This window comes from Sceloporus undulatus, chromosome 2 (genome assembly GCF_019175285.1).
Source record: "Sceloporus undulatus isolate JIND9_A2432 ecotype Alabama chromosome 2, SceUnd_v1.1, whole genome shotgun sequence".
In the NCBI taxonomy this organism is placed as follows: Eukaryota; Metazoa; Chordata; class Lepidosauria; order Squamata; family Phrynosomatidae; genus Sceloporus; species Sceloporus undulatus.
This window is the reverse complement of record NC_056523.1, coordinates 180584103-180604276: the sequence shown is the minus strand read 5'-3', so window position 1 is coordinate 180604276 and position 20174 is coordinate 180584103. Positions and strand designations below refer to the sequence as shown.

At 39.6% G+C, this 20174-nt stretch overlaps 1 protein-coding gene across 1 annotated transcript in view; it reads left to right on the top strand.

Moving 5' to 3' along the window:
• Window positions 1-20174, top strand: part of LRP1 (LDL receptor related protein 1) — a 392141-nt gene that overhangs the window by 105214 nt on the left and 266753 nt on the right. Inside the window, exons 4-5 of the mRNA XM_042447614.1 lie at window positions 1634-1756; window positions 18549-18686. Of these exons, the coding sequence (XP_042303548.1) occupies window positions 1634-1756; window positions 18549-18686 (261 nt within the window). The remainder of the gene's footprint in view (window positions 1-1633; window positions 1757-18548; window positions 18687-20174) is intronic.

The following is a 20174-nucleotide window of genomic DNA, read 5'->3' as shown; positions in this document are numbered from 1 at the left end:
GCCTGGCAACTAGCATGCATGTTTCTGGTTGTAGTTCCTAGGAAGCAGATTACTGTAATTAATAGGTTGATTGCATTTATATCCCCTTTTTTGTTGTTGCAAAGAGCAGAAGATGGTGCATGTCATTCTTTTCCCCTTATCTTCATAGTAGTGTAGTAGTTTACATTGAGAGGTGGTGATTGGCTTATGGTTACAGCTGGTGTTTTTTCCTTCTTCTGAGTTGGAATTTGAACCGGAGTCTCTCCAGTCATAGTCCATCACTATAATTGCAAGATAAACCCTGGTTTCTGATCTTTCCTCCTCTTGTGTAGGATCAGGCTGCTGCCATGTTATTCTCTTCTTCCCTTCTTTGTTCCTTTCTTAGATTGTTATCTGTCCTCTCTTTCAGTCCATTTTAATACAGTTAAAGTGTAAACTGTATTTCCCCTGTGAAATCACCCCCCTAAATTGGGACACAATATTATTAATTTTCTCCCTGAATTTTGTGATGGTATATATGCATGGTGGGGAGGCAACAGAAAAATTACCCAGTGGTGTTGCTTGATGCTGTGCTGTGTGGTCTGCCTGTGAGTATTCAGCCCACCTTGGGAGCAGGCCATGTGGACAGTGGGGTTTCGACCTGCTTTTTCCTGCCTGTCTGCTACGGCCCTGAATGTCTTAAACAATATTCTAGTTGAATTAAGGAATGAAAGAACAAAAAAACCCAAATCTTAAAACACTATATAAATACTAAACTATAATGAATCTTATTTTTGAAAGAGGAAGAAATGACAGCCTGCAGAGTTCCTTTGGAAAGGCCTAATAGGCCTGCCTTTCTATCAGTTTTTGCTCACTACTAAGACATTCGTTACTCAGTTTTTGTGCCCAGAAGTAGGTTACGATTCTGAAGAGACTTCTCAGATTTGTAACTACTATTTTCAACATTAGAGGGAGCTGGCTCTGTCCAAGTGCCCTGGATTATCTGCCACCATGGACCACAGTGGTATCAAAGAATGGACCTTTTTGGAGATGTTCATGATGAGAATGGAGGTTTCCTAAAGCTATGCTATTCCACAGCAGTTACATATCTAAACATGGGATAAGTTTACTACCTTCTCTACAGTGGATAAGATTTTAACTGAACACACATAGAATTGGATTTAAACATTTCTATAAGCTGTTTTGATCTAAATTGTACTTCTGTAGAGAGGGCTAGATTTGATGTTCATTCTATGATTTGTTTGCAGCTACCAATTAATTAGGTTTTGTTTGTTTTTTATCCAATGTGGATTTGCTACATTTTCTTATTAAAAACCTTCTTCCTTGGTGTTCGTGTTTTGTTTGTGCCTTTATTGCCTAGTGTATAAATACAGTTTGAAAAATGCTGCAGGGTCCCAAGAGTTAAATTACTCAAGTTAAATGGTCTTTAGAATTTGCTTGGCACCCTGGTTTTTGGCTCCTGCTTTGCTCTAATTAATACCTTGCATATTAATCCTACTCTTTCCTGAAGTGTCGTGAATATAGATGAGTGCTGGGTCAGAGCCAGAGTAATTTTGCTTTTAAAGTAGCTAGCCTTTGAGATTTTATTTCCAATGATATGTCTTACTGAAGAAGCTAACCCTTATTTTTCCTCCCCCCCCCTTTCTTTTTCTAGCACCGAAGACATGTAGCCCGAAACAGTTTGCATGTAAAGATCAGATCACATGCATATCCAAGGGCTGGAGATGCGATGGAGAGAAGGATTGTCCAGATGGTTCTGATGAATCGCCAGATATATGTATGTATCCCCTTCCTTCTCTAGTAATTGGTTTCCATATGCTGTCTAGCAGTATAGCGACATAGGCCTTTCTGTCCATTTTCTTTTGTGCGTTCCATACATTTCATTTTCTCTCTGTTCCAGAACCCCACATAAAAGAAATAGCCTGTATGCTCGAGCCCCATTACAAGCACATGCACCATTGTTTCTTCTGGCGCGCTGCGCCACTTCTTCCATATGACACGGGCGCACTGTATCCTTACAATAATTCTGTGTGGTAGATGAGATAGTGACTGGCCCAGGATCACACATTCAGCTTCAGGGCTGAGTGTAGATTTGAACCTGTGTCTTTCTAGTCCTAGTTCAGTTCCCTAAGCAGAACTACACCACACTAACTCTCACCCTCTGGAAGATACCATTCACTGCTCATGATCCCATGCAAATTCTGTGAGATACTTTGAAGTAACATTTGCAGCATTTTTGCATATGTTCATAAAAAGTTAGCTTGTATCTGCATTTGTCTGCTACCTACCCACACTTCTGCTCTGGTTGTTTGGCTCCTTACAGTGAACTTCTGAGATTTTTAAATCTCAAATTAAATATAGAAACCACTACCCTGCACATGGAAATTAACATATCAGGGAGAAAGGATCTAGTTTACCCTCTCTCTTTCCATCTGCAAGAGGCTTGGCTACAGAGAAGCATTTTTTCCCTGATCTAGTTCTTCATTTCCTTTAAAAATTAAACCTTTCTCCCATGTTTTTTAAAAATAATATTTGATTAATATTATCATGTGGCAGGTGAGTGACAAATGATTTGTTACAGAATCTGAATATACTGCTTAAGGTAATGTACTTTTTATTACTAATAAATTAATATGAAGGAAAAACTGACTGTTAAGAGGGGTGTAGTCATGATTAGTCATCAGCCTCACACCTACACTTATCATTTTTACATAAAGCATAGATTCTTATCAGTCATCATATTGTTGCTCATGCCTTTACTCTTATTAGGTTTACTTTTCCTCCATTGTCATCTTGTCTCCTGGTAGAATTATTTGAAATCTCCTAGAAAAAATGTCAGAAATATGTTTGTGTGGATGTTCAGATCCTTTTTACCTCCCAGAAAAGCCTTAATTCCAGCCTTCAACCCACTTATCCCCAAAAGCTACTATTATAATCAGTAGGAGAGCTTCAAGATCAGGAGGGTATAGGTTATTAGCTGCTCCACAGAAAGAAATGCGTGGAGTGTAATGGAAATGGCGAAAATGAAAAGTCAAGGTTTTTGTGAGTGGGAAGAAGCTTGTCGTAGGTCAGATTGGACCTATGTATTGATTCTATAATGTAATTTGGATATTTTGGGCTTTGCCTTCAAGTGTGTAACTTTACTTGTTCTGTTGGAGTATGCACAGATGATAGCTTTTGAGAGCCATGAAGGAATGTTGTAGAGCTGTCATTTCCCATGGCACACACATTCAATTATAAACTTTGTGGGTTTTTAGCAAACTGGCTTTGAGTTTTGTAGTCTTTTTAAATGGAAACTTGGGAAAGCTGAAAGAGGTTCCCAGAATCAAAAGCAGATTAGAGCTTGGAAAAATTATTTTTTGGACTACATCTTCTAGAATTCTCCAGCATACTGGCTGAGGACTCCTGGGAGTTGCAGTCCAAAAAAGTAAACTGTTTAAAGCACTGCAAGTACCCAGCTGATTCCTAGAGCATTATATGTGTGATTCAGGTTTTAGTCTATGGCAGAAAGTATTTGTGACCTAGATATAAATCCCATCTTAACCACATAAGTAGCTTTAACATTCAGAAAATGGAGTATTATTGTTTATACAATAGAGCAACATTTTTTGCATACCGTACATTGAATAAGAATGTGCTTAGCCTTTATAATTCTAGCAACATTAAATTACCCATAAAACCATGGTCCTTCTCTACATTTGTTCTGTATTTACTATACTCATGTGACATTAATTACAGTGGAAATGTGATGAATTAACTGGGATTTAATACTATTTGGAGATTCTTTCACTATGGAAGGGTTTCAAAACTGGTCTCATACATAGTTTAATTTTTTTTTGCTAAGGTTGTTGTTATAATAACAAAAAGATTTCAAAAGATGTGATAAGTAGTGATGTTGCTTACTATAATATTAGGTATTTGAAGTAATAAGTCACAACCAGTGAAGCCATTCCACCAATGTAAGGGGGGGGGGGACTTATGGCTGTCCAGATGTTGTCAGACCGCCATTCATTGAAAATTTTCACTCAGCATCGTTATATCGTTCCTTTCTCGTCCCAAAGTGTAGTGGAATCATCATAACAGAGCTGACCTGCTCTGATTAAAGAGATTTATCCATCTCTGTAGCAGTGGTTTCTTCATAGATGAAAGCTCTTCCCCCCTTCTGTCCCCCATTTGAATCAACAAAGAGCAAGCTACAAAATGAATATGGCTTTTTTTTTTTGAAGGGAACCATCAATCAGGAACTGTCTAGAACTTGAAAGTTTACTACTTGGAGTCCAGGAGTTGTGATTCTTGGCTAGAACTTGCTGGACTCAAATCACTCACAAACACCCTTCCTTAACAACTCCTTCCAGAAACATTTTAATGAACAGACTCTAGAGGTACAGCAAGGGAGCCATCTGTGTAGAGTAGGCTTGGCATTGAATTTCAGAGTCAAGCCTCAGGGCAGAAGCTGATAAAGGCTCCCAACCCAATGAAGTTTTGGAGTCAGGGCCTCTGTTGTTGTGGTGCTGTTGTTGTGTGCCTTCAAGTTGTTTTGACTTATGTCAACCCTAAGGCGAACTTATCATGGGGCTTTTTTCCAAGATTTGTTCAGAGGGTGTTTGGCTGAGAGAATGTGACTTGCCCAAGGTCACCCTGTGGGTTTCCATTGCAGAGCAGGGATTAGAACCTTTGTCTCCCGAGTCATAGTTCAATACGCAAACCACTACACCGCACCAGCTATCTCATGGCTTCCATACCTTGTATGAATTGGCTTCTCTGCTTGTCCTTTGCTTACTTGCATACTTTTGCTCACTTCTATTCAAGCCCCTTCAGTCCTTCCCAAACATCCCTGAGTCTGTGGAGAAGAAAACTCAAACCTTGACCAGACTATATATAAGGTAGCTCTTTTATATTCCCATGCATCAAAGGAACTGCCTTATACTGAGTCATCCATTTAGCTTACCATTTCCAGTTCTATAATATCTTAAGACGGATATCTTTCCCAGCTGTTAGCTTGCAATCCTTAATGGGAGATGTCAATAATTGAAGCAGAGGAAGTGTATCTATGCAACCCTGTCATTTTGCTATCCCCACCCCCAAACCAATTAACAAGTTTACCCAATCTGATGTCCTCCACATGTGTTGAACTGCAGTTTTAACCAGCCATTCTGGCTGTGGATGATGGCAGTGAATGCAAATGTAAAAATAAATCAAGGTGGCCTTCAGGTGTCAAAATTCATCCCTATAAGTATTCTTTATATAGTCAACACATCATGGAAAAACACATTAGTCCTTTTTACCTACATTCTTATATTTTCTTTTGATAGTCTTAACAATTTTTAGGGCAGGATTTGATGGCCATATTGCCTGGCATTACTTGCCTTTGTGAGAACACTGTGCAGGAAGTTTCTGAAAAATTAGGAGATTTGCAAAGATGTTGTAAGATACAGACAAGTTAAATTAGAAGATTAGTTTTCACCAGAATCATAGAAGAGTTATTAAAAAGCTACAACATTAATAATTCACCTAGAACACATATTACAGACTGGAGGAGAGACATCATCTGCTAGAAATTTTACAAAACTAATTTCATCTGTGGGAAAAATGTACCTTTTAATCTTAAATTTAAATAATTTATGGCAATCATATACTGTTATCTGAATATTTTTACAAGTATTCAAAAATCACATGATGCATGAAATTAATGATTTTGCTAGTAATGTTGAGCAGCACTTTAAGGCAAACAATGAAAAACACTTTTTTCTTGTATGCCTTTAAATAATTTAAGTCTATCACAGGGTTTTCTTGGTGAGATTTGTTCAGAGGGCGTTTGCCATTGCTTTCCTTTGAGCGCAGAGATCACCTGATGGGTCCTGCAAACAGACAATTAGACCACATTAGCTCTCAGTCTCTGATGTACTTAAACTTGCTTAATAAATGTTCTCAAGGCACCAGCTCCTATCTGATCTTGGAAGCTAAGCAGGGTCCACCTTGGCTAGTATTTGGATGAGAGACCATCAACAAATGCAAGGTGCTGTAGGCTGTCTTCCAGAGGAAGAAACTAGTAAAACCACTTCTGAGTATTCCTTGCCTAAGAAAACCTTGTGAAATTCATAGGGCTGCAGTAAATTGACAGACTACTTGAAGGCACATACACAAGTGAATGAAAGATTTCCTAAAGGAAAATAAGGAGACTACAGAGAAGCTGAATGACTTCTTTGTGTTTTCTTCAATGTGTATGGTAGATATTTATGCCTGACATTTTCAACACGAGAGTTAGAGGAGCTTAAGCAAATATTTAAGACATGAGATTATGTTCCAAGCCTTATTGATACATTAAAAATTAACAGATCACTAGGTCTGGATGGCATCCATCCAAGAATTGTTAAAGAACACACAAATGAAACTGCTGATCTGACCTAGAAGAGGAAGAAGCAACTTGTCTCTTGGATTAACCTCCACATCAAAGGATTGGAAAATAGCCATTATTAACACCATTTTTAGAAAAAGTGGTCCATGGAATATTTAGAGAATCGCAGGCCAGTTTGCCTGTGCATTGCTCATAATGTTAGTTTCAGGTAAGTTGGTGGAAATCACAATTAAAGATAATCATGAACAGCAGCATCATCTACTGGACATAATCTACTCCCCCACTGCCATCCTCTTGTATCTTTTTAGACTGTAAGCCTGAGGGAAGAGAACGATCAAATTAACAATTGTAAACTGCTCATGTAAAGAGCACTGGTGGCACTATATAAATAAATGAGGATAATTATAAAAAATTACAAGCTTATTAAAGAATTCCATGTTAGAAACCTGTATTGTTTCTTCCCTTGGAGTACTACATACAGTTCTGGTTGCTATATTTAACAGTATTGTAGAGGATATTGCTGGAAAAATGTGAAAAAGGTGATTAAAATGTCCTGGAGGCCACAGTAATAGCACTATTAAGGAGTCTTGTAATATTTGAGGCTTACATTTAGAAATTCAAACAAAGGCAGAGGGCATGATGCAGAGTAGGGAAGTTGCTAAGGCCATTTTTGTGGGCACCCCGGGGTTACTTTATTTTATTTTTTTTGTCTTTGTATAGAGGTAAAAATTATGGACAGTGTGGAGACAGTGGATAAGGAAACATTTTTCCTCTGTCTCATAATAATAAAATTCAGGTTCATCCATTGCTGCTGAGCAGGGAGAGATAAAAGGAAGTACTTCCTCACACCATTCCAAATGGTGGAATTTGCTCCCACAGGATGTACTTAATAGCTATTGATTTAGATAGCTTTAAAAAGAGATTAGTCACATTCGTGGAGGATAAGGCTATCTGGCTGCTAGTCAGTGATGGCTTTCTCCAATAACACATTATGATGCTGGATACCAGTGTTGAGCCAGTGTGGCATAGTGGTTTGAGTGATGGACTGTGACTCTGGAGACCAGGGTTCGATTCCCACCTTGGCCATGGAAACCCACTGGGTGACTTTGAGCAAGTCACACTCCTTTAGCCTCAGGGGAAGACAATTGCAAATTTCCTCTGAACAAATCTTGCTAAGAAAACCCATGATGGGTTTTCCTTAGGGTTGTCATACGTTGGAAACGACTTAAAGGCACACAACAACGAACATAACTAGTGGTGAGAGAAAGACAGCAAAGAGGCTTGTTGCCTCCTTGACCTGGTTCTGGGCATCCCAGAGGCATCTTGCTGGCCACTGTAGGAAACAGGGTGCTGGCTGTCACAGCTCTTCGACTGATCCAATAAGGTCCTTTTTACATTTATATTCTAAGTTATGTTTAAGGAGAAGCATCCCTGAAGAAATAGGAGCAAAGCCATTTCTCCTGTTTTGCCCTGGAGCAGTTAATTCCTGATTGTGATAAGAAAGGAGAGTGTCTTCTTCTGGGCTTGGTGACAGATTTCTCCAGAGCATCCTTTCAGTGCTAGATACCTAGCAGAGGCCAGCAGTTAAGTGGTTTTTGTGCATGTATGGCTCTACCTTTGGTTATCTGTGCTTATGAAGACGTAGAGGCTGTTGTTTGTCAAGACAATGACGAAGTCCAACAGATCTCAGTTTAACCACTAAACTGAAGAACTAAAGCACCAGTACAGATCCAAGTGCAGGCAGTGACCTTAAAGTCTTCTGTTTACATGTGAGAGTCTTCTGTTTACATGTGAGAGTTAATGTGGGGATGCTGCGGGAGATCATAGCAGCTTCTGCTGTGATTAGGGAAGGAAATATAGTTTATAATTTTTCTAGTCAGAAATTTAGCAGTTATTATTTGAGTTTCCACTTGAACATGTAATGCCAGTCACTTGAGTAGACTACTTGCCCAAGCAATTATTGACTAGAGGGTGAGATGGCTACAATAATGACTATACTTTATCAGGCATTGTAAACTTTGGCAAAACCAGAATTCAGTTTATGCTCTTGATATACTACATGTTTTGTTTGTTTCCTTAATTTGACAGGTGGGGAAAATGAGATTTTAGTATTTATAATAAATCCATATTATTCTCAAATATTGAGTTCATTCCAGATATGAGGCTTGAACTAGATATTTCCACCTCATGCTCTTAGCAACTGTGGTTTACCATCTCAGAAATCATTTTGATTTATTATCACAACAATATTTTGATTTTCGGGAGGGGAGTTATTTAAGTTTTAAACATCACAAAAATCATTTCATCTGTAAGGAATCACAGGGTAGTATTCTTTTTAATGACAAAACTTAAAATTACAAGAACAGATATAAAACCTATGCAACCAGCAAAAATTAACATTCTGATCAATATGATTTCAGTTTAGACTTAGCTTAAAATTGAATCCGGGAAAACAGAAATGTTATTGCTATTGTTTTTAAAATGGCATTGAAAATGAGGCAAAATGGGCACCATTCCTCCTTTAGGAATGCATTCTAGTTTAAGGAAGCCATCACATATAAGGCCCTCTCTTTACTAAATGCATAATGGATTTCATACCCCAAACAACAGTTGGATTTTTGCCCATTGGCTTTTAGTTAATCTCCTTTTTGCCCAACACTACTTTAGATCTGTACTGTTCTAGATTAGGAGTGGACAGATGTCAGACATGTCATATTTACTGTGTCCTTTATATAGATTCCAATACTTATGAATCCATGAATAAGATACATTCAAATAGAATTAAAGAATAGGGTTGTTAGAATCCAAGGACAGAAGGCACTTTCTGAGGACAGGAATTTGTTTTTCAATATTAGAGCCAAACTGACTTCACCACTTTTTGACACAAAAATCCACTTGTCATCCCTTCCTGCAGTCTTTATTCATTTCAGTAGCCTAACTTAGAGGGAAGAAAGGTAATGTTGTGGTTTCTATTGTTAGACCATTGAGAGTTGTTAAGCCTCACTACTGCAAATCTTACAGAGATCTGCTAGGAGGTCCCAACCTTTGCTTGCCTTCCACAGCTCTGCATATGTCTTTTCAGCCAAGGGTGGATTATGGCCTTTCCTCAGTCATGAAAATAATTATGGTTTATTTTAAAAAGACAACTTTTCAATATCTCCTACCCCCTTGGTATCTTTGTTTGGAATGATAAATGGAAAGTTTGGAATTGTATACTTTCAGGTTTACTGATAAACCTAATTCTCAACAAGAAAGACCAGTCTTGCAAAAGGTATTGGTCATACTCTGGAAGGTATTGGTCATGACCCAATTGGTCATACTTAAGCAATGGTCAGTTGGTTTCTTAGGTTTGGGGTTTCTTTTCTTTTTGTGTTTTGGTGGTTAAAGTAACTACTATATGGTTTATGGCCTGTGCACATCGCCTTATAATCTCTGCAGAGGTAGAATGAATTTTGTGAGGATTCAGAATTGATAGCTATCATAGCACTTTTCATAATACATCTTAGCCTGTTCATTGGGGAAACACAGTTATCAATGTCCTGGAGAGCTGGATCTGAGAACACCTGCCTGCCAAGGTTGACAGCAATGGGCTAGAGAGACCTTTTGTTATGATTTCAGGGATTTTCAGAAGTCATGTTAGGAATTCCTTTAACCCTCAAAACAGACTTGTAGTTTACCTTCAAGATGTTTCTGACCCTCTCATGGGTTTTCTTGGCAAGATTTGTTCAAAAGAGGTTTGCCATTGCCTTCCCTAGAGGCTGAGAACATGTGACTTTCCCAAGGTCAGCCAGTGGGTTTCATGGCAGAGCAGGGAAATGAACCCTGGTCTACAGAGTCACAGTCCAGCACTCAAACCACTACAACACATTGGCTCTCAGAGTAAAACAGAGTAGAAGTGCTTTGAAAATAACAAACAGGCCATGTTCTTATCTACTGCCAAATTACAGATGCACAATGTAAGATAAATAATTATTAAAAATTGTCCACATGTGTGGTACTTCTTTCACATGATAAAAATGACATTTCCAAATCATATCCCCATTTATTGTCCCTTACAAATTTTACATGTGCAGAAGATTGATGTGCAGAAGCTGGGGTTTAGGGAATGGTGGTGGTGGGAAGCCTCTTGGCATAACTAAAAATCATCAGCAGAATTAATCTTGTTTCCTAATGCTGGGGCTCTTAAGGGATTCACTGAGGATGCTTGCAAGAACAAATCCTCCAGCCTTGGTCTTCATAATGCTGTCTTCTCCTCTTGCCAGGAAGATAAGAAGGCGTCATTGGGTCCGGTGCCATAATGGCGTGAGAAAGGGACGGCTAACAGACCTAGAAGATAGCAGGCTTCTCAATGCCATGCTTGTGCTGACAGGAAAGATCTGCCTCAGACAGGATCCAGAGATAAAGAAAAGGGGTGGGAGGGATTTGGGGGGTGTCACTGTTCATATCCACATAGGTTAGGTTGATGGAGTCAAACTGACAAGCATTTGTATGCAAACAGCAGGAAATCCCAGTGCTACTTTGTGGCGTGGAGCCTGTGGTTGGAGGAAACTTAACAATGCTAACTTAAATGTCTTCTGGATTGTCCCCTCTGACTTTCAAAGGCATAAACTGATACAAGTGAGGCATTAATTCTTAATCAGGTTATGGCTTGCTGGATAACATGTGTGATGACCCCTGTAGTAATGAAGCCACAGTCTTATCTATAATTCTAGCAAAAGCTTGACAGGTATTTGGCCTGCAAGTGAGCCTAACCATATGGGCATAGACTGACATCTAGCAACAATATGGGTATTTCTCTAGTTCCTCAGCTGCACTTTAGCATCAGCCATCCCAACATGCCATCTCAAAAGCGAGAGAAAGAGGGAGAACTGAAAGGAAGTTCTGCAAAGAAATCAGCTCCATTCAGCCCCTCCTCTCCTTGAACTGTTCTGTAGATACTATGGGCCTCTAAAAATGAGAGGAAATTAAGTCTGAACTGTCTGTAGAGGTCAAGATGACTAAACTGAGGCTGTCATACTTTGGACATATTCTGAGATGATATTATACATTGGAAAAGATGCTTGGTAAAGTGGAAGGCAGTAGGAAAAGTAGGAGACTGTACTACAGGTGGATTGATTCAATCAAGGAAGCCATGGTCCTCAGTTTGCAAGTCCTGTGCAGGGCAATTGATGACCAGGGATCTTGGAAGTCTCTCATTCATGGACTTGTCATGGGTAGAGGTTGACTTGACAGCAAACAAAACAACAATACCAAATGCAGCTGAAGAAGTAGACTTTAGTCTACGAAAGCTCATGCAGCCAATTTCTGTATTTCAGTTAGTCTCAAAGTTGCTACAAGATCTCTCTACAACTGATCTTGCAGACTAACATGGCTATATCTTCAAAAATAACAATAGCATGTTTTCCCCCTTTCCCCTCTCAATTGCTTTTCCTTTTGTGTGGCATCTTTTATATTGTAATTGTCTTGTTTGTTAATGACCTTGTGTACACTTTTTAAAAATGGGGCCTTTTTTGGCTAAAGGGTGGAATATAAATGCTCTAAATAATGCATACAAATAAATAGTGAATAAGTAAATGTTTTTAGGTGACATGGGCCTCCCTTTTGCCATCCCTTATGGCTTGTGATGGGCAGATTATCTCTACTCACTATCAGTTGTGTCTTAATTGACATTACATTACATCCTGTTGAAGCATCAGTATGTGCCCAAACTGTACAAACACATTATTTTTGAATGTGTTTTTCCAAAAATGTGTAAGCACAAAAAAGCAGCTTTAGTGAAAAAACACAGCTGTGTTCCAATCCTTGTATTAGCTGAGGAAATGTGAAGCAAGTTGGTTTACATAAAAATGTGGACCAAACAAAACTCTCAAGCGTCCCTAGCTGTTGCTTAGCTTGCCTAAAAACAAAACTGAATTATTATTCTGAGCCAGCAGTGGACTTGCTAGAAATAGCATGGTGTTCTGAGTAAAGAAGTGGCAGAAGGGCTGCGTAATTGCAGTAACAGAATATGGAGCTGAGTTTGACCATCTCTGCATGTTATATGGCAGAAGGCTCAGAATCTGCATGGAGGGTGGATAAGGCATCCACGATGCCTTGTGGCCCACACACTGGACTGTTCTGGGCCACACTAGCCAGTGATAAGGAGTCAGTTTGCCATAATTTTGAGTACCTACATCTAAGGTGTAGCTACAGAATAGCTTGACATTCCCTAGAGATCCAGTTCTGAGTTGGTGGATCAACAGCATGAACTCTATCCATCAGTTTGTTCTCAGATACTAAGACAGACTCTGTAGCCCAGATACTAACACTAACAGAGGCTTTGGCAAAGTCCTTCCTTCATTATTCATTTAGCTTCAAGACATAAGAAGATATTTGTTCAACCCTGTCTTCCTAGTGGGGTGATCATAGAATCATAGAGTTGGAAGAGACCACAAGGGCCATCCTGTCCAACCCCCTCCATGTAGAAAATCTCAATCAAAGTATCCCTGACAGACGGCCATCCAGCCTCTGTTTAAAGACCTCTAAGGAAGGAGACTCCACTACACTCCAAGGGAGTGTGTCCCACTGTTGAACAGCCTTTACTGTCAGGAAGTTCCTCCTAATGTTGAAGTGGAATCTCTTTTCCTGTAGCTTGCATCCATTGTTCCGGGTCCTGTTCTCCGGAGTAGCAGAAAATAAGCTTGTTCCCTCCTCAATATGACATCCCTTCAGATATTTAAACAGGGCTATCATGTCACTTCTTAACCTTCTTTTCTCCAGGCTAAACACCCCCAGCTCCCTGAGTCGTTCCTCATAGGGCAAGGTTTCCAGACCCTTCACCATTTTAGTCGCCCTCCTCTGGACATGTTCCAGTTTCTCAATGTCCTTTTTGAATTGTGGTGCCCAGAACTGGACACAATATTCCAGGTGGGGCCTGACCAGAACAGAATAAAGTGGCACTATTACTTCTCTTGATCTAGACCTTATACTTTTATTGATGCAGCCTAAAATTGCATTGACCTTTTTAGCTGCCGTATCACACTGTTGACTCATGTTCAACTTGTGGTCTACTTGGACTCCTAGATCCCTTTCGCATGTAGTTTCATTCAGCCAGGTGTCCCCCATCCTATATCTGTGCATTTCATTTTTCCGCCCTAAGTGCAGTACCTTACATTTCTCCGTGTTGAATTTCATTTTGTTAGCTTTGGCCCAGTTTTCTAGTCTATTCAGGTCATTTTGAATTTTGATCCTGTCCTCTGGAGTATTATCAATTCCTCCTAATTTGGTGTCATCTGCAGATTTGATAAGTATGCCCCCAATTCTGTCATCCAAGTCATTGATAAAGATATTGAATAGTACTGGGCCCAGGACAGAGCCCTGTGGGACCCCACTGGTCACTTCTCTCCAGGATGAAAAGGAGCCATTGTTGAGCACCCTTTGGGTTCGGCCAGTCAACCAATTACAAATCCATGGGACAGTTGTGCCTACTTGAGGGATCAACCCTAATGCATCTCCCTTATGTCCACCTCTGGATTTCCGAATGGAAGAAGAGCAGCTCAGATGTTCACTCAGCCCAGAGTGAGGTTCAGAAGTGCTTGGCTCACTGCTGTGGTCTGGTAGGATTGACAGTAGTGTAATATGTTCTCAATCCAATGAACCCCACAGCTGAAAAGTAAGGAAGAAATAAAAGAACACCGGAACAGTCACAGAAGCAAGAGATTGCACAGTAGTAACTTTTTGGTGGGGATTACTAACACTTAATGGTAAAGATTTATAAAATAATGCATGGTTTGAAGAAAGTCTTTGGAGAGAACTGTTTCTTCTCTGCTCAGTTCAAGAACTCTAAGTAACCCACTGAAGCTGATAGGCAGTGTATTCAGGACAGATAAAAGAAAATTTTTCTGAACACAACATATTTAACATACGGAATTAACTAGCACAAGATGTGGTGATGTCCTCTCTCTGAGAGAGAGAAATGCACAGACTAGAGATCAATAGAATTCCTTGTGTCTTTTTTTATATATCTCGTAAATTGAAGATGTGTTGCTGCTGCAGCTGCTGCTGATCATAGTTGTATGGGATTCCCTGATAGGAATATTTTCTCTCTTGCACCCTCAATTCTGCCCAGTTTTTTCTATTCTACACTTTTCTGCCAGTAATGATAAACTCCTCTGGCAGTAATAATTTGCTGATTAAAGAGTGTGTTACAGCTGTGTGTCTACATCTTGGGGAATTTTTTTTCCAAAAATTATTACTCTACAAATTGCTTTCTAGACAGCATGACCAGTGTTATCCCATTTGGCTTTACAGTCGGCCTTCCTTATTTGTGGCTTTGACATTTGTGGATTTGATTATTCACAGATATTTAATAATAGAATCTCTAGGTCTTCCAGAATTCTGTGGTCAACATCCACCAGAAGTTGTGCTGAAAGACCTAGAAATTCCTAGAGAGAATAAATTCTGTAGGCATTTGTCGGTCTTCCAGTGAAAGTCTAAGGTTATCTTTTGTCAGATGTTGACCATAGAGTTGCGCTGGAAGACCTAGAGATTCTTAGAAAGGTGTTCTGTTAGGTAAAAAAAAAGTGGCTTTTGATTTGCAGTATTTCCACTTTTACAGGGGCCCTGTGAATGTGGAGAACCCATGGTATATTATGTTGCAGGTGGCGAAGAAAGGGAGATGTTTGAGGTTGTTGTCAAAAAAATGTAACCTTTCCATGTCCTGGTTCTGCAAATACTGTACAGGATTTAACATTTCTGTACCTAACTACAGTATTTATTTCTATACTTAGGCCTGTTACAGACTGCCAAAATAAAGCTGCTTCGGGTCTCTTTGGAGGTATGCTGTTTACATGATGCATGCATCCAAAGAATCTGGAAGCTGCACCAAAAGCTGCACTCCGGTGCTTAGGAATGGAGTGTGGCTTTGGCGCGACCTCCGGACTCTTAGGACCCATGCATCATTTAAATAGCATACCTCCAAAGAGACCCGAAGCAGCTTTATTTTGGCAGTCGGAAACAGGCCTTACTTACTTCATTTAGTGAAGTAATTAAACTAGTGAACTTTAAGTCAGGATCTTAATATATAAAACCCATGTGCAGTACAATCTCTGACTTAGGTAACTAAAACAGTTTGAACATCTATTTACAATTCAGCTCGGTCCAAAGTACTGTACACTTTTTATCTTGTTTACATGTTTAGCTTTAAACTATTTAATTTTTTAAAAATTATTAAGAAATTTAATAGGTTTTAAGGATGTTTAAATTATTTTTATTATTTTAAGTTGTTTGCATTTGTTCAAACTGTTTAAACTGATACTATTGTAAAATATTAATTATACAAAATCTCCATCCAAATACACTTTCTGCTCCTTTATCTTGGATTTCAGCATATTTCCCCATATCTTCAGAGATCAGATAGGACCTTTTATTGCAGCATGCTTGGTCCTGCCAAGGGACAAAAAGAAAGAGTAAGAGGTGTTAAGCAAGCTATTACAAGTTTTCTAGCACACAGAAATGACAAATACGGTAGTCAAAATTGTATAACCTGCACACTGAGATTTTGTTTTTGTTTTAAAACAATGTCTGTCTTGTTTTTTGGCTGGCACCAAAGATCAGTCATTAAATTGCTGCAGCTTGATGGTTATAACTAACAGTTAAAGTTTGGAAACTGGTTTAATGCATGAATCCCTTCTTCCAGTTTTTTTGTGCTTCTGCCAACTTGGTAGCAAGAATATAACCTCTGTATTTTTGTATGTACTGTGATTAGCACCTTCATGTTAAGGATGTTCTGAGAGTTCATGAGGCATGACTGAGTTTAGCCTCAATAAGATTAAGAATGGGAAGGGCAGCTATGAAAGAACTAGATAGTATCCTAAAGTGTAAAGATATACAGCTGAACATTAAAATGAGGATTGTCCAAGCCATTGTATTTCTCAGCACCATGTACAGGTGTGGGAGCTGGACAATAAAGAAAACAGATTGAAAAAAACCCCACTCATTCGAGATGTGGTGCTGAATGCTGAGGACACTGTGGATGGTCAAAGGACAAACAAATGGCTCCTAGAACAAATCAAGCCTGATCTCTCCTTGGAAGCCAAGATAATTTAATTGAGGCTGTCATACTTCGGCCACATAATTAGAAATCACGACTCATTTGAAAAGACTGTAGAAGGTAGAAGGCACGAGAACGAGAGGAAGACTGTATGTCAAATGGATAGACTCAATCAGGGAGGTCACGGGCCTGAATCTGTAGGAGCAGAGAGGTTGAGAATAGGGAGACATGGAGATGTCTCATTCACAGGGTCGCCATGAGTTGAAGCCAACTCAAAGGCTGTTAACAACAAACAACAACAAGCAGTTGATACAGGCACTATACAGACAAAGCTTTATTAACAAGCATCCTTGTTCATGTGTATAAAAACTCAGATGTACTCGTATATACCATGCAAACACTGAAGTTTAGATGTCTTTTGCATAGATGTGATGCACACATTATAACCTGTCAAATAAATTATACATGGTAGCTTGACAAAACAAACAAACAAACAGCTTCATTTATATACTGCTTCATACCGAACTAGTAGTGTCTAAACAGTTTACAATTGTAAGTTAGTTGTCCCAACAATCTGGGTACTCATTTTAGTGACCTCGGAAGGATGCAAGCCTGAGTCAAGCTTGAGCCTTGGCTGTTATTGAACTCGCAACCTTATGGTTTTGAGTGAGTGGCTGCAGTACAGGCATTTAACCACTGCACCACCAGGGCTCCTTGACAGAACGGTGAAGCTATCTTGAGGATATTAACAATTTAAGCATGGAATTTTTAAGTTTAACAGATAACTTTGCAGAAATAAAATGTTAAATTAGTAGTACTAGAATTGGACCAGCAGACTATTCCCCATAATAGTGATAAAGCAAGGAGATACTAAGAGATTAAGCTCTTGATTCCCAACAAAGAAGTAGTGAGGATGTAATGATGAATGGTTTATAGGTTACACACAATCAGGGCATATAAAATATAAGTGGCAAAGGGTGGGCCATAGGAATAAGTATATGGATTGAGTGAGTTCAGGAAAAGAGAATAAAATCATAGTGACAGGAGCTCACCTCATCATGCGGCACCTGGGCCTTTAACTGCTGATCCTGCATTCAGCAGAGTCAGTGGTCTTAACCACTTGAGCCACTGCATGCATACGCACGCACGCACACACACACACACACACACACACACACACCCTTATCTGACATCATCACAGAGACGAATTTAAATGCTATTTTGTGGAAATGTTTTGTGACACTTGCCATAGGTAAAACTGGGTTGTAAATACAATGGATCCTTCCTACCCATGAGCGCCAAAGCTGTTTAGCTCCCTAGCCTCTCTGTCTAGACCTTCTTATCTCCTCAGCCGTGGCCTTCTCAGTTTTATTTGTCGTTGGGTTCTAGCCAAATCAATTAGAGGGCATATATTTATGGCCAAAAGAACAGCTACTTTTAAAGTGGTTTTCTGAGGTTAAAAATTCCTGTCTAATGCAGCCCTTTGGGGTATACCACAAGCTTGTCACATGAAATAAATTAGCTCATTTATTAGCGTCTTAAAGAAATAAAGTAGCTTGTTAATGACGCTTACCCCAGTCATGATTAAGCAGTTGATGGGGGAGGGGGCAGGGAAAGCTGTTTATACATGGCAAAGCACTTTTGCTGATGGGCTGGGTCATTGTGTGGCGTCCCCTCCCTCCTCCTGGGCAGTAAAGGAATCAGGCTTAATTAGCCCTTAATGTCAAGCTGCCCAGGGGAATTGTGTGCTTCCCTTTAAGAAGAAACTATAAGTTGATAGCACCAAGGGGGACCCAGGTGGATTCCAGTCCACTTGTAAGGTAGAAGCCCAAATGAAGAATTGCCAGTGATAAGAGCACAGTGATAAAATTGGCCTTTTTCCCAGGGCTCCCATATTAGCATTTTGGGCTGAATGTGAATTTAGAATAGTCTAGTGCTGCATCTGTTGGAGCTTACTGTGTGTTTTTGATAATAGCTAGTACATATGACTGCCTTGCCCAGAAGTGCCATTGATATTTTTGCCCATACTGCAAATAAATGTTGGGTAAGATATCTCTTATTTTCTTATGTGCCTAAACATCATCCCACACTGTATTTCTTAGATCACAAATTCTATTGTTTACTGTGACCTTAGTGCTCATTGTATCTTCTTCTATGACCATTGTGCTTCTTCCTGTATTCCAGGTCCACAAAGCAAAGTGTCAAGATGTCAACCCAATGAGCACAACTGTCTGGGCACAGACCTTTGCATTCCCATGGCCAAGCTGTGCAACGGTGAACGTGACTGTGTGGATGATTCAGATGAAGGGTCCCACTGCCGAGGTAAGCTTCCCTTCAGCCTAGCCTGGGTCTGTGCAGCTTTTGATATTGGAAGAGCCTAGGGTGCCAGTGAAAACCATAATACAGGATGTCCACAAATTATCTTTACAATTTCAGTTCTATATACCATTGAAATTGCAAAGATAATTTTGGATATCTTATAAATGAGAGGCAAAGAGAAGAGCTTGGAAGCATTAGTGTCAATGCTAACGCGTTAGCAATAATTCAAAATCCAGATCATTGGAGTTGTTTTACAAAAATTATGAAATTAATTTGTAGGCACAGCATGTTGCTTTTAAGAAAAAAAACATGTTGTTGTTTTGTTGTTGTTATATTCATTTTTATCTCCATGATGAGACTCGAGGCAGCTAGCAGATATTGAAAAAATACAAATTAAAAACAATACAAAAGCATTAATAAAAGTATAAATTTACCATTTAAAAACAGTTCAACAATTTATAAAGTTAAAACACTAAACATTAAAATATTAAATTGTATTATTTTAATGTTTAGTGTTTTAACTTTATAAACCTCCCATTAGTTGTTCCCACCAAAGAAGCCTGAGAAGTTGGTGAGACAGAGCTCTCAAGTGCTCATAAAGGGAGATATGATCCTTCTAATAACTCACGTGGGATCGAGCCTATAGGGCTTTATAGATCAAAACCAACACTGAATTGTGCCCAGCAGTGTACCAGCAGCCAATGGAGCTGTTGCAACAGGGGAGTTGTGTGCTCCCTGTAGTTAACAACCTGGCTGCAACTTTTTGGGTAAACAGAAGTTTCTGAGCATTTTTCAAAGGCAGCCCCACACAAAGCACATTATAGTAATCCAAACAGGATGAAACCAAGGTATGTACCACCATGGCCAGGTCTGGCTTCTCCAGGAATGGGCACAGAGTTGGCGCACTATCTTTAACTGTGCAAAAGCTCTCCTGGTCATTGCTGAAACCTTGGCCTTCAGGCTCAGTTAAATCCAGGAGCGCCCCCCCCTCCCCATGTGAAGGGAGAGTTTAATTACATCTAACACTGGCGGGATCCCTATTCTCTGTTCTGCTTTTTGACTGACTAGGAGCACCTCTGTCATATCTGGATTAAGCTTCGATTTGTTTGCCCTCATCCAGTCCATTACAGCTGAGCTGCCAGGCACTGGTTTAGCACAGAAACAGCTTCCTTGGAATTAGGTGAAAAGGAATAATAGGGTGACACTTGATCCCAAAACCCCACACAACCTCTCCTGGTGGTTTAATATATATGCTAAATAGTACAGGGGACAAGACTAAATCCTGAGGGACTTCACAGGCCAGTGGTCAAGGAGTTGAGCAGGAACATGGAACCACAGTAGAACACTACCTCCAAGCCCCATCCCAGGGAGTTGACTCAGAAATATACCATGGCTGATGGCATCAAAAGCCACTAAGAGGTTCCGTAGAACCAACAGGCACACTCCTTCTGTACAGTTCCCTGCATAGGTCTTCTACCAAGGCAATCAAAG